Raw genomic sequence first — 25349 nt, 5'->3', positions numbered from 1 at the left:
TTTCTATTTTGCCCTCTGTGCTGCACATGTTGGTCATTGTTTGTTGCATAAGTGTTGTGATAATGCTGTATGAGTATGTTGCACTGTGTGTTACTAATAAATTAATCATTTTTGTCATATGATTGTGAAGATGCTGCAGGTGGTTTTTGTGTGAACTTCAATGATGTCACTAAACCATGTTTGGTAGATATTAAAAACTTGTTCTCTGTCTATAACCTGATCTCTCAAACAGGTTTCACTCTGAAGAATGGAAGATTTCTACATGAACATCACCTCACCGAACAACAGCTATGATTACAGCAACATCACCTACCACTTCTATGACTACTATGATTATGAGCATGACTTAAAAGTTCTGTTCATTATGGATGTGGTGACATATGTCATCATTGGCATCGGCCTATTTTCAACCCCTATAGCCATCTATGCTCTTTACTCTCAGGTATGTAGATTATGACTGAGATTTATATCATGTGTCTGTTGTACAGTCTGACTGTCTGTTTGTAAAGGATGTTGATCTGACATCATAATTAAAGTTTATATGCAGTTGATTGGACACTAAACACATGTAGTTTAAATGTGTGGCTTCAAGAACATTCCAGAAACATTTCAATTATGTTTTTCATTTTTAGTGAAATGTCTCGACAGCTGCTGGATGTTTTGACATAAATAATGATACAGACATTCATGATGTCCAGAGGTTGAATCATAATAACTTCTAACTAACTTTTAATTTAGCGCCATCATCAGGTGAATATGTTGCTTCATCAGCCTCAACTGGACCTTAGTGCAAATTAGCAGATTTTAGCAAAACGGTAAACATAATCTGCTAAACATCAGCATGGTAACATTAGCTCTGATATTTCTGACATCACAAAATTAAGTTTTATAACAACCTTCAGGAACAAAGACCACGCCTCTGACGGATTCATTTCCGTACTACGAGTACAAGTAGTCACACACTCATTCCTCACCCTTTCACTCTGTTTCCACATCCATGAGAGACAACTAGCCAGCTAACTCTCTCTGAATCCATGCGACAGCAATGAGTTCAAGGAAGAGAACTTTACTCCCATCATACCTGAGTCCTCCCCATCTCCTCACTGCCTGCCACCTCAGCAGCCATGGTTGCGGTCAGCCATCCACGTTTCCAGTCAGCCATCCATGTTTCCTCACGCTCTTGGCATCCATCCTCTGATACCTCCAACGTCATCGGGCCTTCGCCGTCCAGCAGCTCCAGGGGGAGATCCTGGCATTGATGTTCAGGGGACATTCCTCTTCCAAGACGGGCATCTTCAACCCATTCACAATCCGAGTGCTCGGACAACAGGCGAAGCCACTGAGACCATCACTCGCCCAGCCAACGCTCACGCCGTCCCTCTACTCCCGTCATATCCAGGTGGACCATCGTTCGCCTGAAGCACACCTGAAGCCAGCAAAGCACCCCCTTCTGTCGCACCAACAACAAGGCAAAACTCTTGAAACTATTCACAGAGTCACAGCAAAACTCCACTCACTCTCGCCATGCTCACCTCTTCCGGATTTCCAGCGTTGCGTCAACGCCCACGCTGATGACAGCCAATGATGCCTGGCCTTCCGCATCAGCCCTCTCTCAGGGCCAGGTCATATCGAAACTAGCTCAAGCTCTCCCCATTTCCGAGCAATCTCACCCCTTCTCCCACCCACCCCCAGCCTTCATTAGCAACCTGAGCACATGAAACCCCTCATCCCAGCATCCTTTCCTCTTCCCTTCATTCTACCTTTCCTATTCAATCTTCATTGGCCACTCCAGCTCCTCCCACCCTGATGTCCACCACCACAGCTCCACAGACTGCTCCTATGTCAACAATCATTGGTGGCACCATCGGCCAAAGCCTGTAGCTTCCCACTGTCTCTTCTTTTCCACCTCCCTTCGACCTTCATTTGTTGACTTTCTTGTTCAGGGTTTCACCCACGGCTTCCATCCCTGTTTGCAGGCCATGTCAGACACCCTTACATTATGCCACAACTTGCAGTCCGCCACTTCTGAGCCCATGGTGGTTGATGAACTTTTGCATGAGGAAGTTGAACAAGGATTCATGATCGGCCCATTTTCCATCCTACCCTTCCTCAAATTCAAGATCAGTCCATTAGGCATACACCAGAAAATATTCAGGACAAAATGAGACTCATCATTGATCTCTCTTCCCCCCATGGTTCCACCATCCCAAGTATTAACAGTCTCATTCCAAGCCCAGACTTCTCAATGCAGTATACGCCAATCGACCATGCCATCTCACTTATCCACATTGCAGGCCAAGGAGCCTGGCTGTCAAAGGCAGATATCACCAGCGCCTTCAAAGTCTTTCTGATCCACCCCGACTACTGGCATCTCTTCGGCATCCTCTGGAAGGGTGCTTACTATTTCACAGTGCGCCTGACTTCCAGGTGCAAGAGAAGCCCAAAAATCTTCGACTCCCTTTCTGAAGCACTCTGCTGGACCCTGACAAACAACTACAAACTCTTGTTCATTACACATCTTCTGGATGACTTTCTCACAGTCATGCTACCTTCTTCTCCCCCATGCCATCCTCAACAGCATCGCCCTGTGAACACTCTCATCTTACCTGACAGGATGGAACTGCTTCAAGGCCTTCCACACCTTCCATAATCTTCCATTCCCCACTCTAGACAACTTGACACTCTAGTTTTATTTCTTTTGCTCATTCCATCCTCAATATCAAGTCTTCAACCATTCAGGTCTACATCAGTGGTATTAACTTCTTAATTAAAATGTCTTCTGGAGCACCATGCCCAGTCCTGTCTCATTCTCACATCAGTATGCTTCTTAAAGGTCTTTACAAGGCCGAACCTCACCAGACACCAAAACGCTTGCCCCTCACATCAGACCTTCTCACCTGCTGCATCGCAACACTCCATTCAGGTTATCTGTCTCTTCCCATAGACAAGGTCCTAGAATCAATGTTCCTGCTGGCTTTCTTCGGCTTCCTACGTTTCTTCCAACCATCATGACACGCAGCCTTGTCAGACATTACAATTCAGGTTTTCCACCTGGTCTGCCACCTTAAATGCAGCTAAACCAACCTGTCTGGTCCAGCACAACCCATCTACTTCTTTCGACTAGACTCATACCTGAATCCATATGAACCAATATGTGACTACATTAACTCAAGACTAGCCAATCGAGCATCCCCACAAGATCCTCTATGCATCACTGAGATGGGTAAGGCCGCCTCTCGCTTCTGGTTCCACCACCATTTCCTCCCCACCCTGTACAGATTAGGAATATCTCCTGAGCTATACTCTAGGCATTCCTTCCTCCACCTCAACCACATCCAAGCAGGGGATCCCTGACCACATCATCAAAATTCTTGGTCACTGGTCCTCTCCAGCTTACTTCTCATGCATCCGACATGACCTGAAAGACACTGGAAATGCCCACATGCACCTTTCTGTCTGAAGTTCTCTTGGGGGCTCAAGAGTCTGAGAGAGACGGTACCCTCACCCAGAGTCTCAACCCTGCCTGGTTCCATTCCGTCTTCCAGCCACCAGTCAACTCCACCAAACCCATCCGTCCATCCAACTTAAACCCCTCATCCTCTCCACCAGTTCCTCCCATCCCATACATCCCTCATCCAATAACCCCTCATCCCACATCCCTTTACCCGCATCATCTCCCTCCATCCCTCATCTCACATCCCTTTACCCTCATTCCTCACCCTACATCCCGCATCCCTTACGCTCATCTCCCTCCATTCATCCCACATCCCTTTATCCTGAATTCACCATCTCTCAAACCCTAACCCCTTCCCCCTCCCCTACTTACCTCCAACCCACACCCCCCTGCCAGACCACTACTTCATCATCCAAGCTCTCCTCCATCCATCATCATCAATAAACTGTTTATATGCAAATCTACGTTGGTGTGGTCTTTGTTAGTGAATGAGAGTTTGATGAAAAATGCATAAATGTCTGTGACTACAACTGCTGGGTGGATCAAGAAGACATATGTGGGAGGAGGTGGAGTTCAGAACATGTTTACAACTGTTTGTTTACTTTTACCGATGTTTTCCTGCAGGTACAAAATGATCAAGTTGCTCCGATCTACGTCATCAACCTTCTCATCTCTGACCTCATTCAACTCTGTTGCCTGACCACTAACGTGACACCAAGTGTATATAAGAAGATAAATGAAATCTCCTATTGTATTTACTTCTTTGCTCTGATGGTCAGTGTTTGCTTCATGGTGTGCATCGCCCTGGAAAGGTAGCTATCTGTCTGTCCAGTATGTGTGAAGCTACTTCTGTGTCTCACCATTATATTACTATATAATTCTGAAGCTCATCAAAGACTATGTGTCCATCTTGTATTACAGGTATTTGGTCATCGCCCACCCACTGTGGTACCGCTTCAGACGAACCATCAAGATCTCTGTTGGGGTCTGTGTCCTGGTCTGGGTCCTTCCTTTTGTCAGTGCCTTTGTTTTCCTCTTCAGTGTTGATCCTCAGGTCACAGCTGTCATTTTCAGTGTCTTCCTCCTCCTTCCCCTCCCACTGTTCATATTCTTTCTGGTGGGGGTCCTCAAAGTTCTGTCTGCTTCCATCGCTGTCCCCTCTGATGAAAAACAACGTATTGTGGGAGTTCTGGTTTTGGTGCTGCTTATTTACACACTGCTGTTCCTGCCTGGCATCATTTGGTATCTGGTAATGGGAACCACTAAACACTATAACTTTACCCTCTTCAGCGTGTCTTCAATGTTTCTTAGATTTAGTCCTCTTGCAGACTTGACTCTGTATGTTTTCATGAGGAAAGGGATCATAGACAAGCTTTTGTCCTCTGTGTGTTGTTGCAGAATGGACAGTGATGATACCAACAGTCCATCAGTATGAATGATGACAACATTCACACAGTCAGCTTCATGTAGGCAGAGAGAGAGAGAGGAGAGAAAACAGAAGGAGAAATGTAGACAAATAAAAAGGATACACCTATGTTTGTAAATGGCTGGATGTGCAAACCAGGTAATCAAATTTGAAATAGTAGGATAAAAGAAAGAAATAAATAAAGAAAGAAAGAAAGAAAGAAAGAAAGAAAAAAAAAATCCAACCCATCCACAACCAGCTACATCACCTAAAGCAGGGCTCAACAACCTGAGGCTCTGGAGCTGCATGTGGTCATCAGTCCAGTGGCTTCCAGTCCAGAGGTCGACCCCTCCAGAGGGACACACGATAAATCTGGAGGGATCATGAGACCTTTTTCTAATCTTTGTTCTGATCTTTGCGCTTCAGACAGTTATTTAAATGATTGTGATGTTTTATTATAAAGAGTTATAAGACAAAAATGCCAGACATCACTGGTTTGATATCAAACAATGTATTATATTTTAAAAACTGATCAGATGTTCCTTTTTATGTCAAATGTTAATGTGAAAAGTAAGGAGTAATTACAGCAGTCGAATAAATGTGGTAGAGTGTGACGGTCCTCTGGCTCATTTATCTGTTCTATGTGTTGTATTTCTGTCATGCAGCAGGTAGCTGGAGGCAGAGTTCATCACAGTAGTGATGCTGCTCTCTTCCTCAGTCCAGGTGGAGCTCTTCTCTCCTGCACGTCTTTGTCTGATTCATACAGTTCAACATGATCTCCTAACACCACACATCTCACTCATCCACACACACACACACACACACACACATACTCGTTTTCCTCCCTTACGAGGACCGGTCTAATTTTGGCCAATTGTGGGGTCCACCCTTTCCAGTGGTTCTACAGCTCTGTAAAAAATCAGGTAAGATAAAAAAAAAATCCCAAACAGAAATATCACTTGAAATTAAGAGAATTCAATACTTTTTTCTCCACACCAGTTTTTTTAGCTACTTGTGGGGCTCCATTTTTACCATTCCGAACTTGTGAGGTCCACTGCCACACACACACATTTGTTTCTAGTTTTTATATCTCAGCGTGGACCAACATTACTATCTGAAGATATTAATGGCTAAATGGTTTGTCACTGATTACCTAACTATCTAACTTACATCCTCTTCATCCTGGTACTAAAATAATGACCTCCTGCCCAGCACTTACCGAACCAAAGAGACTTTTCCAAATAAATTCTATTTAGTTCTTTCTAGGGCTAATCATCAGTAATAATTTACACAAAACACTGCATAAAATAAACTTAGGACATGCTTTGTTTTCAACGAGCGTGAACTTCTTTATATTTCAATTCCAAGAAAAAAGTTATGGCCAGACTACATCTGCATCAAGAAAAAAACAAACAAGAAAATGTGTCAGGCATCTTGACTGTCATAACCTCACATCAACATTGAGCTGAACAGTATAAAATTGTAAACACCACTTAAAATAAAAATGAGCAGCATTTTTCTTAACTAAATCTGCCTTTATAGACAAGAAAACAAAGGAATGAATACAGAACACATCTATTAACATCACCTTACTCTTATTCTAAGTTTCTGTGTTTGTGTGTGTGAAGTACTTTCATTGTATTTTTCTTCGAGAGGCAGAAATCCGATTTTTTATGTAATATTTTACTGCTCTCCAGTCTCTGTGTCTCAGGGCTTCGGGTTCTGCAGTGATGCAGCGCTCACAGTCCACCTTTCCTGGAACTTGGTTTGTAACAATGCATTTTCTTAAATGTCTCTCCACTGCAGCACATTCCTCTGGTGTCCAGGTTCTCTTGACTGCAGCTTGTTTACCTAAGTAGGCATAAAGAGAACGCCTTATATGTTTAACAAATTTAAATCTTAATTGGAACTGAAACCCTATTGGACTGTTCACATAGGTCATCTATTGCAGCACTGGCTTTGATAAGCCTACCTCTCTTTTTTGTAGATTTCCTCTGGTTTGGGGGATCCTCTGTGGAAGTACATTCTTGCAGGGATGTCACACTGACCTCTTCTTCCAATTCTTGTGGTTTCGGCATACTAGATCCTAAGTACAAAAAATAGGTTAGACAAATATGAAAGACAGATTGTGACAGCAATCCATTTGCAGTGATTAAGAGGATAGATTTGATAAAGTATTAGAATTTGTTGTAAGGCATATGTGTCTTGTCAAGATGAATGGGAAACACTTATATCCTCATTCTGCTTTATTCTTTTAAATCTTGTTGGTGTTGTAATGGTGACAGGTGGAGTGTCGTTTTGATTGTTCTGTGATTCAACCTGTTTTTTTCTTTTTCTAACCAGTTACTGGGTATGGTTAAACACAGGAGTGTTTGGCTCCTGTGGCTAGTCCCAACTAAACCTGTAAGACCAGGAGGAGGTGAGATTATCCAATATACAAAGGAGATAGTAATGCAGCTAAAAAGAGAATACCCATTTAAAACACTATGTTTTGATTTAATGATCGAATTATACAAAAACATGCAGACCTAATGGCAACTCAAGAGTAAAGAAGAAGCGAGCCACAAGTACTGTACAGGCTCAAAAAAGCCAGCAGTAAGCAAACATATCCACTGCTTCCCTTGATAAAGTTTGCCTGTGTGAGATTGCTGTGAAATAAACTTGAACTCCTGGCAAACCTAAGATATCAACATGGATACAAGGAAGAAAATTTCATCCGCATCACAGAGACTGTTGATGAGAGTTGATGATAAGTGGCGATACTGGAATGTGTTTAGATGGCTGTGAAGTACCTCTCAGACTAGACCAGGACTCTAAAACAGTGGTAAAACCATGGGGTGTGGTTATGTGTGTACATTAGGGGTGTAATGATTCACTCATGCATTTGATGCATCGGACTTTAATGTGTAAGATACGAGTGCATCGGTTCAGACGGCCTATATCGGTAAAAAAAATGAACATCAACATCGAACATCGGAAACAAATCGATGCAACACTCGCGTATCGATACATCTCATTAGGACGTGCATGTGTTTCATTTTTGGCATCAGGGAGCTGCTGCTGTAACTTTCCTCCCTCTTCTCTCTCCTCCTGTCCCTGCCTGCACCACTCTCACTGGATGCCTGCTGCTGCCATCACAAAAACAAGCGCTCCCTCCTCCCTCTCCTGTGTCTCCTCTTCATTTACTTAAAACAGACAGTGCTGAAAACAGCAACAGAAGTGACACTGTACCACGTCGCACCACCAAACTTTCATAACACTCAAGTGTAGAGCAAGTTTGTGCGTTCTAAGAAAGATGAGAAACGCTGCTGCAGGTCATTTATGTAAAACATGTCTGACAGCAGAGAACAGAGACACGAGTCTGACCACAGAGACGTCATGTCACTGTGAGAGCAGGTAACACTTCACTGTTCCTCCACAATAATCAAAACCACAGCACTCTGAATATGAAACACAGCAGCTCATCATCTTACTGCACAAATACTCACATTTTAAACAGTTTTAAAGTTTGTTCACAGATTATCATTTAGACTACAGGATCTCATTTACACATGAGACACTCTGTCTCTACTGTTACTATATTTAGTTTGTTTTTTGCAACTTTGCACTCTACAAATGCAGCATTAATTGAATCAAAATGTAAAGACTGACACACTGCATTGTCTTGTACTGCATCGTATCGTATCATGACAGAGCTGAATCGTATTGAACCAAATCATTGGAGATTTAAAGATTTATAAGACATATTGTATTGTTGAGCATGTATCGAGATACTTATCAAAATCGTCTCAGTCAGTGAGATACACACCCCTAGTGTACATGCATACAGTTTGGTGTAAAACAGTTGAAATTATTTTGTCATATTGCTCCTTAAACATTATACTGTTGTCCATATCCTTCAGACCTTGATATCTATCACAGACATTTAGTTATTATTGTTTACACACCACTCTCTGCCAACAGGAAGAGGAACCACTGAGACAGACAGCAAGGAGAAGGCCTCCTGCTTGTGATATAGGTCCCTGTACCAAAGAAAGGGCCACATCTAGTTTTGTGCCCATGTCTATCTCTATCTAAGGAATCTAAGGTATCAAAGGAAACAACTACTATTATGATTATTGTTGTTATTATTATTACTACACCACTACTGCTCCTAGGACTGTTGTAATAGTAAGTGTACATTTTAATCTTAGCAGTAAGTGTCATGTTGATGGTTGTCATATTTGTCTTTACAATACAAAAAAAGTTCCTTGTGGAAAATAAAAAATAAAGAAATTTCAATTGAATTGATTTGATAAGCCCACCTCTCCTTTTTGTGGATTTCCTCTGGTTTGGGGGATCCTCTGTGGAAGTACATTCTTGCAGGGATGTCACACTGACCTCTTCTTCCAATTCTTGTGGTTTCGGCATACTAGATCCTAAGTACAAAAAATAGGTTAGACAAATATGAAAGACAGATTGTGACAGCAATCCATTTGCAGTGATTAAGAGGATAGATTTGATAAAGTATTAGAATTTGTTGTAAGGCATATGTGTCTTGTCAAGATGAATGGGAAACACTTATATCCTCATTCTGCTTTATTCTTTTAAATCTTGTTGGTGTTGTAATGGTGACAGGTGGAGTGTTGTTTTGATTGTTCTGTGATTCAACCTGTTTTTTTCTTTTTCTAACCAGTTACTGGGTATGGTTAAACACAGGAGTGTTTGGCTCCTGTGGCTAGTCCCAACTAAACCTGTAAGACCAGGAGGAGGTGAGATTATCCAATATACAAAGGAGATAGTAATGCAGCTAAAAAGAGAATACCCATTTAAAACACTATGTTTTGATTTAATGATCGAATTATACAAAAACATGCAGACCTAATGGCAACTCAAGAGTAAAGAAGAAGCGAGCCACAAGTACTGTACAGGCTCAAAAAAGCCAGCAGTAAGCAAACATATCCACTGCTTCCCTTGATAAAGTTTGCCTGTGTGAGATTGCTGTGAAATAAACTTGAACTCCTGGCAAACCTAAGATATCAACATGGATACAAGGAAGAAAATTTCATCCGCATCACAGAGACTGTTGATGAGAGTTGATGATAAGTGGCGATACTGGAATGTGTTTAGATGGCTGTGGAGTACCTCTCAGACTAGACCAGGACTCTAAAACAGTGGTAAAACCATGGGGTGTGGTTATGTGTGTACATTAGGGGTGTAATGATTCACTCATGCATTTGATGCATCGGACTTTAATGTGTAAGATACGAGTGCATCGGTTCAGACGGCCTATATCGGTAAAAAAAATGAACATCAACATCGAACATCGGAAACAAATCGATGCAACACTCGCGTATCGATACATCTCATTAGGACGTGCATGTGTTTCATTTTTGGCATCAGGGAGCTGCTGCTGTAACTTTCCTCCCTCTTCTCTCTCCTCCTGTCCCTGCCTGCACCACTCTCACTGGATGCCTGCTGCTGCCATCACAAAAACAAGCGCTCCCTCCTCCCTCTCCTGTGTCTCCTCTTCATTTACTTAAAACAGACAGTGCTGAAAACAGCAACAGAAGTGACACTGTACCACGTCGCACCACCAAACTTTCATAACACTCAAGTGTAGAGCAAGTTTGTGCGTTCTAAGAAAGATGAGAAACGCTGTTGCAGGTCATTTATGTAAAACATGTCTGACAGCAGAGAACAGAGACACGAGTCTGACCACAGAGACGTCATGTCACTGTGAGAGCAGGTAACACTTCACTGTTCCTCCACAATAATCAAAACCACAGCACTCTGAATATGAAACACAGCAGCTCATCATCTTACTGCACAAATACTCACATTTTAAACAGTTTTAAAGTTTGTTCACAGATTATCATTTAGACTACAGGATCTCATTTACACATGAGACACTCTGTCTCTACTGTTACTATATTTAGTTTGTTTTTTGCAACTTTGCACTCTACAAATGCAGCATAAATTGAATCAAAATGTAAAGACTGACACACTGCATTGTCTTGTACTGCATCGTATCGTATCATGACAGAGCTGAATCATATCGAACCAAATCATTGGAGATTTAAAGATTTATAAGACATATTGTATTGTTGAGCATGTATCGAGATACTTATCAAAATCGTCTCAGTCAGTGAGATACACACCCCTAGTGTACATGCATACAGTTTGGTGTAAAACAGTTGAAATTATTTTGTCATATTGCTCCTTAAACATTGAACTGTTGTCCATATCCTTCAGACCTTGATATCTATCACAGACATTTAGTTATTATTGTTTACACACCACTCTCTGCCAACAGGAAGAGGAACCACTGAGACAGACAGCAAGGAGAAGGCCTCCTGCTTGTGATATAGGTCCCTGTACCAAAGAAAGGGCCACATCTAGTTTTGTGCCCATGTCTATCTCTATCTAAGGAATCTAAGGTATCAAAGGAAACAACTACTATTATGATTATTGTTGTTATTATTATTACTACACCACTACTGCTCCTAGGACTGTTGTAATAGTAAGTGTACATTTTAATCTTAGCAGTAAGTGTCATGTTGATGGTTGTCATATTTGTCTTTACAATACAAAAAAAGTTCCTTGTGGAAAATAAAAAATAAAGAAATTTCAATTGAATTGATTTGATAAGCCCACCTCTCCTTTTTGTGGATTTCCTCTGGTTTGGGGGATCCTCTGTGGAAGTACATTCTTGCAGGGATGTCACACTGACCTCTTCTTCCGACTCTTGTGGTTCCGGCATACTAGATCCTAAGTACAAAAAATAGGTTAGACAAATATGAAAGGCAGGTATATTCACTTAAAATATAAAGAACCTGCCAGTGAAGAATTGGGATTTTTATCATGCATATATTTTCTTGTCACTGTGACAGTAATCAATTTGCAGAAATTAGAAATATAGATTTTATAAAATAATAGAACGTAGTATATGCCATGGGTATCTCTTAAAAATAAACAACAACAGTTAAGAGTAATTTCATATTGTTTCTATAGATCTACAATATAGTGGTTGAGGGCACAGGCTGAAATCCCACCAATTCATGCAGAGCCACAGGAACACAGGTGCCACATCACCTGGAGATATTGCACACTACACCATTGCATAGGCAGCAAGTATAAAATATGGCAACCATAATTTGAACTAAAAGATTCTATAATCTTTTAGTTCAAAACCAAATATATGAGAGTCCTGAAGGTTGTGTGATAAAACGTCTACACTTGACATGTCACATTTCTCGCGTGTTTTCAGTAGTTAAAGTTTTCAAAAAACAGTTCCTAGCACTGTGGCATGTGGCGTATGCGCTTACTGCACATGCTCAAACTACACAGAGGAATCTCCTGTTTGCATTGTCCTATCTCAGTTGTTGGTAGCATGTAAATAAATATGTGAATAGCATGAACATTTGTCCTTTTCCTCCATTTCACAATTATGGCTTGGTGTGCTGTGCCAGAATGCAATTTAAACATAAATACAGGGAGTTCCTCTGTTAGGGCTTTAAGGTATTTGATTGTCTTGATAGGATCTTTCAGTTTTAACTCATACTTGCTGTATGTTCACGATAAGTATAGGCAACTGGACTTCTTAAAAAAGGTTGTGTTTGCCTGTCATCCAAGAGGCTTCTTCAGTTCTGACCAGCTGGTGGGGAGCTGCAGGTATATAAACAATATATAAGCAGTTCCCCACAAGCCAGTCAGAACTGAAGAAGCTTTTTGGATGAGAGACGAAACATCTTACCTTTTTTCCAGTCCAGTTGCCTAGGCTGAATTCGAACACATTCCATGACCTGGATGACTGAGCATCCTCACAAGCATACTCTGTGTTTTAGACTTGCCATCTATCACAACGGATGTGTGTGTGAGATACTCTCAAGCTGATGCACTACCACTGGTGCATTAGTCTGGTTCTGCATACAGGTATACAGGTAAAGTATGGACTGTCTAGCTCCCACTGTATAGTAGAACTATGGAAACAATATGAAAGTACTTATTTTTCCCCTTCCATTTAAGCACAGTGGTTTGTTAGTCAGGGCAAGAGGATGGCTTAGCAGTTAGTGGTTCTATCATTCTACCAGAAAGTCCCTAGTTCACAAGTATCCTTGAGTAATAAACTTAACCCCTACTCTGTAAGCTTTTTGTGTAAAAGCATATGCTAAATGGTTGTAATGTAATGTAGTCCCAATACACTTTTGAATCTTTGCTGAAACAGGTCAAAACTCTAATTACAGTTAAAGCATAACAAAGATATAAACACTGTCATGGAGGTTAAAGTTAGTGGGGAGTCCAAAGGCTTTTTTCTTTTAACTGGAAACCACTGTGAATTGACAATAATTCCCATTAATATGGAGTACCTGACAGTTTTCCATGGCTAAAAACATGACAAATACACCCCCCACTTAAAAAATTAATTGACCAATTGTGTGTTCCCAAAAATGGTCAGTAGGTGGAGAAACCTAAACAAAATGCACATGCAGTGGTCCTAATTATTCATAACCAATTAAAAACAATCACAAACACATACCTTCCATGTCCTCTTGTGAACATCCCTCCACATTGAGAGTCTCTAAAATAGTAATTGACAAGAGTATGAATGAGGTGGAAAGCTGAAATTCTTGTGATCAACCTCTGATAATCAATAGAACCTAAAAGTACTACATACACAGCAAGGCTTATAATATAAACAGATGAAATCAAATTGTGTAGGTATTGTCAAACTAACAACTATAAAGTCACCTTCTTCACCAGTATGTTAATTAAGGTCAAATACTTATATTCTTGGAGAGTCAGATTTATAGCCAGACAATTCCTTTTTTCACTTTTTCTTACATTAAAATATAATAGGACTTATACCGTTCAGATCAATGTGAATTTCATCCAGACTCTTCCCTTTATATTCTCCAAGCCGTCCCTGTTCCAATGCCAGGAGAACTTTGCTTATTTTGGCCAGCTGGAGGGTGCCCTCTGGAAGGCGGTAGTGCTTTCTGTGGACATCGATGTTATGCCCAAGGAAATCTGCCAGCTGGTCAAGTTCTGTAGTTTTGAGATTCAGAACGGTTGAGAGGGTAGCAATGTGTTTCCTGAGTTTTGTGGAGGTTAGTGCTTTGGGATTTTTGATATCATCACATTCGTTCACAAACTGCCTTATGCAGTCAGAGCCCCTGAGGTAGTGGACAGAATGTGGCAATGCAAACAAGAATCCATTTTCATTCAGTACTCCACATTCTTCTCGCTTCTCTATCAGAGTATCAAGTGATTCCTTCATGAGTGGGGTGAGGAGAACAGGAACTTTCCTTCCTCTCTTGCCTACTATGGTTACTCGGACGAAATGCTTGCAAAGCTTCTGCTCGAGTGCTGTAAGGGCGAGGTTAACGTCTTCATGTGTTTCTGATGTGTCTCTTGATAAGTATGCAGACAAGGGCATTCTGGATACTTCTCCTTCTCTCCGGCGGTTGAAAAGTATAACTTGTGCCAGGGTCACTTTAGCAAGGTCTCTCCAGTTTGAGGATGAAGCCTCTTCTTTCAGGGCATTCAAGTGTTCTTGCTGTTTGTCACACAAAAGAGAATGAAGATTTTGGACATCCTGTGTGAATGGTAGGAGTTGAGGTGCGTTCCACTTGGACTGGTCAAGTTGAGTTAATGCTTGGCTTGCGATGTCAAATTTCCAACTTTCTTGGTATAGCTGTGCAAACTCCTCAGCATTTTGAACAGTTTCTTTGTCTTTCAGCTTCAGTCCTTCAGACTTAATAAACATGGCCAAAGACAGCAAGCTGTGCCCAACTTTGCGAGCAAGAGATGGACATTCATATTGGCCAGTTTCATCACTGAAGCCAGCTAGGCATCTTGCAGCAGTGACAACATGGCCATAGTTTTCAGGTTTTATGAGGTCTTTGATAGTCTTCACAGGTATAACCTTTTTTGCTGTAAGTACCAGTCTGCCAAGTTCTCTCAGTTTTTGTCGAATATATTGATGTTGGCTGACTACTCTCTCATTCTTCCTGAACAGTCTGTAACCATACTCTAGGATGCAGTGGTCTTTCTTAATAGCAATTGCAATCTTGTCTTGATTCATATCATTTAAGAACTTCCAGTATGCATCACTAAATCCACTTGGAGCAGGTTCAGCAAAAGCACACAATGCTTGGACTCTTCTTTTACCTGGTTTGGAAGTCTTGTCCTGAGGCTTGAATTTGCAGAGCTGAAAATGTCGCCACATCACTCTTCTTGTGAACAAGCCATAGCAGTGCACACAATGCATAAATTCCTGTCCTTCAGTCTTTTTTTTTGGTTGCTTGCATGGGATAAGTTTTCCTCTCTGGCTCTCTAAAACTTCTACATTATGTTCGAAGTTCCCCTTATTTCGGATATACTCTAATTGCAGATGCCTTTCTTTTGAGTTCTTTGGAAAACTAAATGCTTTTGCAACATCAACCTTATCATTGTGTTTACGAAACAAGTGTCTTGACATTTTCTGAACTACCTGTCCACAATACAAGCAGTGATGTTTCTTGTTGTATTTTCTTGAACCATCCTCCTTCTTCAAAACTGGGTTGACAAAGACAGTTGCCTCCTCTTCAGAGGGATTTGAAACACTCGCCTCCATGTCAGTATGTGCCTGCACCATTTCCTCTTCATGCACATCATCTCTGATATCAGGAAAACTCTGTGTGGAATCATGGCTTGTTTCAAAGCTTCTGCTCTGACTGGACTTGAGTTGGCTCTGACTGGAAGACTTGACGCTGCTCTGACTGGAAGACTTGACGCTGCTCTGACTGGTAGACTTGACGCTGCTCTGACTGGTAGACTTGACGCTGTTCTGACTGGTAGACTTGACGCTGCTCTGACTGGTAGACTTGACGCTGTTCTGACTGGTAGACTTGACGCTGCTCTGACTGGTAGACTTGACGCTGTTCTGACTGGTAGACTTGAAGCTGCTCTGACTGGAAGACTTGAAGCTGCTCTGACTGGAAGACTTGCGTCTTCTCTGACTGTTAGATGTAATATGTAATTCCAAGCTGCTGTCACTGTCTGTGCCTTCGTCCTTGGGATTTGGAATATACTCCTCTTCGCTATCTACACTTGAGTCATCTGATCCTACAAGACTCATTTGAGTCTTTAGAAGACAAAAAAGACCTAAATTAACAACTCAACCTGCAGGTTACTAAGATAAGTAAGACCAAAACTGACTTCACTCTTAACTGTCTACTGCCTGTTGGAATGATGTACATTTACAGGGCTAAATGAAATTAAAAGTACTCCATCAAATTAGAAGGAATTACTGTTACGTTATGTTAGAGTAAGGGAAGTAACATTCAAGACTAGATGAATTTGTCAAATTTAGAGCAAGTCATAAAAACTACTATCTACATTATCTATATGTATCATTGGCACTACTTAGTGAACATGGTGTTGAGTTTGGTGGCTCTACCCTTTAAGTGATAACATGAAGGAGCAAAAAAGAAGCTTACTTGACGGCAACACTCTCTCCTTGGCCTTTGTGAAGCCATTTCAGACAGAGAAGTGGAAGGACCCTCTACACTGTCATCACTTGAATCGTAGAGAGCATCAGAAACATTTGGTACTCTATCCATCTGTAAAAAGGAAGTTATGTCAAGGTATGACTATCCATTTTTGTTCACATCCTATTAAAATCAATTGCGAAGGAATGATTTAGGAGGAAATGGCCTATGTACCAGTTATTGATATTAAAAGTGTTAGAGACATACCAGAATGCTTTTTGTCCTTCTCAACTTTGGAACAAGTTCATCATCTGATTGCAGACTCGAAGTGTCTTTTATAGGATCTTCTTTATCAGTTTCTTCCACTATACTCTCGGTGGAATCATACAGAGGATCAGAAAACTCTGGTGTTCTATCCATCTGCAAAAGGGAGTTGTGTCAAGGTATGGTAAGCCACTTTCATAGATGCTATGAAAATCAATGACAAGGGAAGGATTTTTGTATCACAGGTCTATTAATATTTTGCTGTGTAATAGATGTATCTGAGACACAGAAGAATGTTTTCTGTCCTCAGCTTTTGAACAACTTACATCACAGTGTGCAGACAGAGGTTGGTCTTTCAAACAGTCTTCATCAGTTTCATCAGTGTCAGGATAATCCACTAAGGAAAACCCTCTGACAGCACACACCTAAACACAAGTTACCAAAGTTAGATCACATTAAAACTGTTTCTGAAACAGCATGTAACTTGAAGACAAGTGCATGTGGTCTCTCCTAGAGGTCTCAAAGAGTGTTACAACAACCTCTGAAGTGCTGCAATGGATCACATTGAAAATACTATTGATAATAATTACTAAAATATGTCATCTCTCATGTGAATCGTGGTAATTCAACTATTTAGTGCAGAGTTAACATAAATAGTACATGAATTCAGTGTCAACATTACCTGTGTTTTAGCCTCATCACTCCTTGAATCTTCAGAGGAAGTCAGATCCATAGAGAATCCCTCCGTCTCTGCTGCCACAGCATCAGCCTGCTTGTCTGTCACCTGCAATTCACATAAAACATAAGAATTCATTGGCAGTTGATAATATTCAAGTTATGGGAGCATATCCATAAATGACAACAATTAGCTCACAAGAAAACCATGTCTGAAACAGCATATACATTAAAGCTAGGTGCATGGTATAGTCTTTTCTAGGAAGTGCAGTGGATTCTGTTCAAAATTCCCTTTGTAAACATGCAACAGGTCAGAAAGTATAAAATTACAGCTGTAATAACTTGAGTTTAAATATTGTAAGGTGTTGCTAAGTAGATGTAAAATCACTGACAGTCAGATCCAGACGAGAGGGCCCCATAAGGACTAAACTAGAAACATATATGTGTGTGTGATGTTGAGAACAGGGCTGATTTAAGAAACATCTCTCAAGTCACCTCACACACATATGTTTCTAGTCTGGCCCTTGTGGGGCCCTCCTGTATGGATCTTGGTAATTCAACTATTTAGTGCAGAGTTAACATTAATAGTACATGAATTCAGTGTCAACATTACCTGTGTTTTAGCCCCATCACTCCTTGAATCTTCAGAGGAAGTCAGATCCATAGAGAATCCCTCCGTCTCTGCTGCCACAGCATCAGTCTGCTTGTCTGTCACCTGCAATTCAGATAAAACATAAGAATTCATTGGCAGTTGATAATATTCAAGTTATGGGAGCATATCCATAAATGACAACAATTAGCTCACAAGAAAACCATGTCTGAAACAGCATATACATTAAAGCTAGGTGCATGGTATAGTCTTTTCTAGGAAGTGCAGTGGATTCTGTTCAAAATTCCCTTTGTAAACATGCAACAGGTCAGAAAGTATAAAATTACAGCTGTAATAACTTGAGTTTAAATATTGTAAGGTGTTGCCAAGTAGACTTGCACCGATTAATCGGCAATGCTCGGAATCGGGCCGGTTTTCACGTGACTGGCCTTGACCGGTGACCGGCCGGTCAGCGTCACAAATCCGGTTCTGTGCCCGTCATTGTCACACACATGTTCTGCACGATGGTCACGTCATGCGTGCAGCAGACAAACTGACCGTGACGTCAACACAGTGCTGATAACAGCTACACACACTCAGACACGTCTGCTTGAAGCTGGTGTCAGAGACAGATTCCAAGAACAAGATAAAGAGAAGACAGACAGTCTACAACGAGACAGAGCAGCTGACAATGACGCAGAACAGCCGTAAACTCTCTCGCACTTCAGGCTAATGCTAGCAAGCTAGCAACAGACTGCTGTTCACAGAGGGACAGTTAAAATCTCACCTCCTGTTCTGGCTGAAGAATAAACAACCTGTGTTGATGTGTCTCCTCAAACATTTTCTCATCCAGACTCCTTTAACTTCTGTGTCTGTTTTTCTCACGGCAAAGTTTTACTTCAAACTGTTGCACCGCGTTAGTCTCCGGTTTGTTTACATCCGCTTCCACAAAAGATCACGTGAAATCGCGTCCCGCTAAATCCCGCGAGATGATCTCGCGAGATCACGTTCACCCAATTCACCCATTTCATTAAAAAATATAATAAGGCCTGGTTGTAATCTGGATGATTTTGGAGGTAGTATTAAATGAATATTTAATAGTCAGTGTCTTATTATGAACACATTTACAAGAAAAGTTGCAAAAATGTTTGTGAATGCTGTCAATTACAGTTCTTAGAAAGACTGAAAATCGGAACCGACCAAAATCGGAATCGGTAGGTCAGACCTCTCAAAAATCGGAAATCGGAATCGGCCAAGAAAGTTGAAATCGGTGCAAGTCTATTGCTAAGTTGATGTAAAATCACTGACAGTCGGATCCAGACGAGAGGGCCCCATAAGGACTAAACTAGAAACATATATGTGTGTGTGATGTTGAGAACAGGGCTGATTTGAAAAACATCTTTCAAGTCACCTCACACACATATGTTTCTAGTCTGGCCCTTGTGGGGCCCTCCCGTATGGATCTTGGTAATTCAACTATTTAGTGCAGAGTTAACATTAATAGTACATGAATTCAGTGTCAACATTACCTGTGTTTTAGCCTCATCACTCCTTGAATCTTCAGAGGAAGTCCGATCCATAGAGAATCCCTCCGTCTCTGCTGCCACAGCATCAGCCTGCTTGTCTGTCACCTGCAATTCAGATAAAACATAAGAATTCATTGGCAGTTGATAATATTCAAGTTATGGGAGCATATCCATAAATGACAACAATTAGCTCACAAGAAAACCATGTCTGAAACAGCATATACATTAAAGCTAGGTGCATGGTATAGTCTTTTCTAGGAAGTGCAGTGGATTCTGTTCAAAATTCCCTTTGTAAACATGCAACAGGTCAGAAAGTATAAAATTACAGCTGTAATAACTTGAGTTTAAATATTGTAAGGTGTTGCTAAGTAGATGTAAAATCACTGACAGTCAGATCCAGACGAGAGGGCCCCATAAGGACTAAACTAGAAACATATATGTGTGTGTGATGTTGAGAACAGGGCTGATTTAAGAAACATCTTTCAAGTCACCTCACACACATATGTTTCTAGTCTGGCCCTTGTGGGGCCCTCCCGTATGGATCTTGGTAATTCAACTATTTAGTGCAGAGTTAACATAAATAGTACATGAATTCAGTGTCAACATTACCTGTGTTTTAGCCTCATCACTCCTTGAATCTTCAGAGGAAGTCCGATCCATAGAGAATCCCTCCGTCTCTGCTGCCACAGCATCAGTCTGCTTGTCTGTCACCTGCAATTCAGATAAAACATAAGAATTCATTGGCAGTTGATAATATTCAAGTTATGGGAGCATATCCATAAATGACAACAATTAGCTCACATGAAAACCATGTCTGAAACAGCATATACATTAAAGCTAGGTGCATGGTATAGTCTTTTCTAGGAAGTGCAGTGGATTCTGTTCAAAATTCCCTTTGTAAACATGCAACAGGTCAGAAAGTATAAAATTACAGCTGTAATAACTTGAGTTTAAATATTGTAAGGTGTTGCTAAGTAGATGTAAAATCACTGACAGTCAGATCCAGACGAGAGGGCCCCATAAGGACTAAACTAGAAACATATATGTGTGTGTGATGTTGAGAACAGGGCTGATTTAAGAAACATCTCTCAAGTCACCTCACACACATATGTTTCTAGTCTGGCCCTTGTGGGGCCCTCCCGTATGGATCTTGGTAATTCAACTATTTAGTGCAGAGTTAACATTAATAGTACATGAATTCAGTGTCAACATTACCTGTGTTTTAGCCTCATCACTCCTTGAATCTTCAGAGGAAGTCCGATCCATAGAGAATCCCTCCGTCTCTGCTGCCACAGCATCAGCCTGCTTGTCTGTCACCTGCAATTCAGATAAAACATAAGAATTCATTGGCAGTTGATAATATTCAAGTTATGGGAGCATATCCATAAATGACAACAATTAGCTCACAAGAAAACCATGTCTGAAACAGCATATACATTAAAGCTAGGTGCATGGTATAGTCTTTTCTAGGAAGTGCAGTGGATTCTGTTCAAAATTCCCTTTGTAAACATGCAACAGGTCAGAAAGTATAAAATTACAGCTGTAATAACTTGAGTTTAAATATTGTAAGGTGTTGCTAAGTAGATGTAAAATCACTGACAGTCAGATCCAGACGAGAGGGCCCCATAAGGACTAAACTAGAAACATATATGTGTGTGTGATGTTGAGAACAGGGCTGATTTAAGAAACATCTTTCAAGTCACCTCACACACATATGTTTCTAGTCTGGCCCTTGTGGGGCCCTCCCGTATGGATCTTGGTAATTCAACTATTTAGTGCAGAGTTAACATAAATAGTACATGAATTCAGTGTCAACATTACCTGTGTTTTATCCTCATCACTCCTTGAATCTTCAGAGGAAGTCAGATCCATAGAGAATCCCTCCGTCTCTGCTGCCACAGCATCAGTCTGCTTGTCTGTCACCTGCAAGTCAGATAAAACATAAGAATTCATTGGCAGTTGATAATATTCAAGTTATGGGAGCATATCCATAAATGACAACAATTAGCTCACATGAAAACCATGTCTGAAACAGCATATACATTAAAGCTAGGTGCATGGTATAGTCTTTTCTAGGAAGTGCAATGGATTCTGTTCAAAATTCCCTTTGTAAACATGCAACAGGTCAGAAAGTATAAAATTACAGCTGTAATAACTTGAGTTTAAATATTGTAAGGTGTTGCTAAGTAGATGTAAAATCACTGACAGTCAGATCCAGACGAGAGGGCCCCATAAGGACTAAACTAGAAACATATATGTGTGTGTGATGTTGAGAACAGGGCTGATTTAACAAACATCTTTCAAGTCACCTCACACACATATGTTTCTAGTCTGGCCCTTGTGGGGCCCTCCCGTATGGATCTTGGTAATTCAACTATTTAGTGCAGAGTTAACATAAATAGTACATGAATTCAGTGTCAACATTACCTGTGTTTTAGCCTCATCACTCCTTGAATCTTCAGAGGAAGTCCGATCCATAGAGAATCCCTCCGTCTCTGCTGCCACAGCATCAGTCTGCTTGTCTGTCACCTGCAATTCACATAAAACATAAGAATTCATTGGCAGTTGATAATATTCAAGTTATGGGAGCATATCCATAAGTGACAACAATTAGCTCACAAGAAAACCATGTCTGAAACAGCATATACATTAAAGCTAGGTGCATGGTATAGTCTTTTCTAGGAAGTGCAGTGGATTCTGTTCAAAATTCCCTTTGTAAACATGCAACAGGTCAGAAAGTATAAAATTACAGCTGTAATAACTTGAGTTTAAATATTGTAAGGTGTTGCTAAGTAGATGTAAAATCACTGACAGTCAGATCCAGACGAGAGGGCCCCATAAGGACTAAACTAGAAACATATATGTGTGTGTGATTTTGAGAACAGGGCTGATTTAAGAAACATCTTTCAAGTCACCTCACACACATATGTTTCTAGTCTGGCCCTTGTGGGGCCCTCCCGTATGGATCTTGGTAATTCAACTATTTAGTGCAGAGTTAACATTAATAGTACATGAATTCAGTGTCAACATTACCTGTGTTTTAGCCTCATCACTCCTTGAATCTTCAGAGGAAGTCCGATCCATAGAGAATCCCTCCTTCTCTGCTGCCACAGCATCAGTCTGCTTGTCTGTCACCTGCAATTCACATAAAACATAAGAGCCAATACTGTAGCTATATATCTGAAAGATAACTAGCTGCACTTATTGGCACATTTTTGTAATATAATGCATCGGTGTATATTGTATATATTGTAAACAACTCACCTTTTGACGCCATGGCCACTTTGAATCACCATAGTTGTAATCTATTTCAGTTCCTACATCTATATTCTCCACAGCAAATAGGCACAAATGTGGCCTGTTGTTTACTACGATCTTCTTCATGACACAGTTTGGAGATTTGTGGTTGTCATTCACTAATCTTCCAAGGGATCCATCTTCTCTGGAAGCATCGATACTGGTAATAAGGTATAAGAAAATTGACCATTACACTTTGTACTACTAAAATATCAAATTACACCAAGTGTATATATCATCACATCCAACTGTGTAGTGTGATCCAGCCTGATCCAGATCAGAAGAGCTCTTATCATTAGCTACAGACTTCACTCATCAGCGTCAGATCAAGTTAAAAACAAAAACTGATTCACAGCATTAACTGCTGCAGACCACCTAGGATGTGTGATTACAAGATTATTCCTGTTTTCATTCATTCATTCATTTTAACTTTTATTTCCCTGATCTCTACAAAATATTTATCTTCATGTACTTACCACAAGTTACGTTTCTGCCATTCAAATTCAAACAGAAATGTACTCTCAATCTCTGAGTAGTGTCTTGACTGGCATTCTTCCACTGATAGGAGTTCACCCCTGTACTCCAAGACAAAAGCACCTGCTTCGATGGGCTGGGTAGCAAACACTCCTCTTCCTATGAAGGCACATAAGTTATTTACATTCATTCGTTACATTTGATTAGGAGATTGAGTCAACTTAACCTTTCCTCTTTGGAAATGACAATATAGTCTTGTAAAATTTTTCAACTACAAAGATAAGGATTAAAGGCAGTTCTCTGTCAACACATTTCTGTTTCTGACATATAGCCTAAATATTTATTCCTTATGTGTATGTAAATGAATAGTAGTGAGATATGCACTTGTGTGATATTCTGCCCTTAAAAGGACATCTTTGTACCTTTGTTATTATCAATAAATCGTTCCATAAACCCTTTCTTGTCCCTCGAAGACAAAATATATGAGGCTGCATCATCAACAGGCCGTATCCTTGTCCTCCTTTTGAACATTATGTTTCTGTGAAAATAATTTTAAAATCATTACACAAGCATCGAACATGAGAAACCAACCTCTCCCAACCTCAAACCTCTGAGGTCAAAGCTAAATTTTGCTGTTTTTGGGTTACTGGTAGTATAACCTCAGTCCTGTAATGCACAATCAAGTTACACATCTTTTTTTCCAGTGTAACCTGGGCTATCAGAATATGTATGCTGCAGTATCCCCTTAAAGTATAAATAATTATACGACCATAAGGACCACAAAGATAATAATAATAAAAATAATAATAAAAATTCAGATTCCTTTATTAATGCCCATGGAGGAAATTCATGATCTGCAGCAACTTAAGAATAAAAATAATATAGTAGAATAAATTAATAAAAAACTGTAAGTTCAGAGCATAAGAAAGACACTATATTAATTGTAATGTCCTTGTTATTGGGAGGAGACGGCCTGGGAGGAGAGCGTCCAAAACGTTCCGTCTTACTCAGTACACAGTTTTATCAGCCACTGACTGAAAGAGCCCAGCTGCCACAGTTCACCACGGAGGGGGTGAGAGGGATTGACCAGTATAACTCTGATCTTCTCCTTCACCATCCTCTCACCCACTGGCTCTAGACTGTCCAGCTCCAGACCCACCACAGAATAAAAATACTACTACTACTATTACTACTACTACTACTACTATTACTACTACTACTATTACTACTACTACTATTACTACTACTACTAATAATAATAATAATAATAATAATAATAATAATAATAATAATAATAATAACAATAATAATAAAATTGACATCAAATCTATTCAGATCACACAAACATGTAATGTACAAGATATTTGGCTTTTGGGAATCATTTTCAGCCTGAGAGTTTCATGCCTCAGTCAGCCCTCTTAAGTTCACAACCTATTATACTAGATATATACTGTATAAGTATAGCTCTACTATATTTTGCTTAGTCTGCTATACGTACTGTTTTTCAGTGTATTTTTCTAAAACACAATTTCAAATTCAGTGTAATTAATGGTAGCTTCAAAGCCTCCATTTATTTACACAGATAAGAAAATTGTGATGTGCTCAACTCTTTCAAAGAACTTAAATATTTGTAACTGCTTTGGGTTTTTGTCAAACAATTAATGGTCCATGGAAGCAAATGATATGCAGTCTTTGAAAGGTAAACTATGAAATAAACAATGTAGCAGCCACTGGCAAAAATTATGACAACAGAGAGGATCTAACAGGTGGCTTTATGATGAGCAGCATCACTGACAGCACGGTGAAAACCAAAAAAGACATTCACACTTATTAAGCCTTTCACCTGACACAAATATTCTAAGCCTCACAATATAAAATTTGCACTTGTCACTTATACACTGCATATTAAATTACTTTGTAAACAACTAAAAATAAGGAAATATGTGTAGACTGACAATAATGAATAATTACATGCTGCTCAATGTGCATGCAAATGCAAGTTTTTCCTAACACATGACAAAAAAAAAAAAAACGTAACCTTTAAACACACTTCATAGAATCATTTTAAAGCCTTTGAGTTTCTTTAAACGTGACATTATTAAAACAAGCTCTATATGATCTAGTATTAAAGTTACAGCACTATACTAGGGGAAACTTTCCAAGTCAGCAAGCAAGAATCTCTCTGAGCTAAAAATGGCTCACAGATCTGCCA

General features: G+C 40.2%; 1 protein-coding gene and 1 pseudogene across 1 annotated transcript; one reads left to right on the top strand and one right to left on the bottom strand.

The window, feature by feature from the left end:
• Positions 1–236: 236 nt before the first annotated feature.
• On the top strand, positions 237–5027 carry LOC146315793 (G-protein coupled receptor 68-like). Its single transcript, XM_084736087.1, has 3 exons — positions 237–442; positions 4079–4266; positions 4376–5027. The coding sequence occupies exons 1-3, from the start codon at positions 248–250 to the stop codon at positions 4887–4889; spliced, it is 897 nt and encodes a 298-aa protein (XP_084592213.1). The 5' UTR covers positions 237–247; the 3' UTR covers positions 4890–5027.
• A 1465-nt stretch (positions 5028–6492) lies between these two features.
• Positions 6493–23668, bottom strand: LOC146315792 (uncharacterized; annotated as a pseudogene).
• Between the last annotated feature and the right edge of the window lie 1681 nt (positions 23669–25349).

The sequence above is a fragment of the Lutjanus erythropterus genome, chromosome 14 (assembly GCF_056507025.1).
Source record: "Lutjanus erythropterus isolate fLutEry1 chromosome 14, fLutEry1.hap2, whole genome shotgun sequence".
Taxonomy (NCBI): Eukaryota; Metazoa; Chordata; class Actinopteri; order Lutjaniformes; family Lutjanidae; genus Lutjanus; species Lutjanus erythropterus.
The sequence above is the reverse complement of the archived record's forward strand: the minus strand, read 5'-3'. Positions and strand labels throughout refer to the sequence as shown.

Bases quoted from the DNA above. Each gene is read 5' to 3' on its own strand.
- LOC146315793 (XM_084736087.1), top strand. From the start codon at position 248: ATGGAAGATTTCTACATGAACATCACCTCACCGAACAACAGCTATGAT. The intron at 443-4,078 runs GTATGTAGATTA...GTTTTCCTGCAG, and splicing joins TCTATGCTCTTTACTCTCAG to GTACAAAATGATCAAGTTGC. The intron at 4,267-4,375 runs GTAGCTATCTGT...CTTGTATTACAG, and splicing joins GTGTGCATCGCCCTGGAAAG to GTATTTGGTCATCGCCCACC.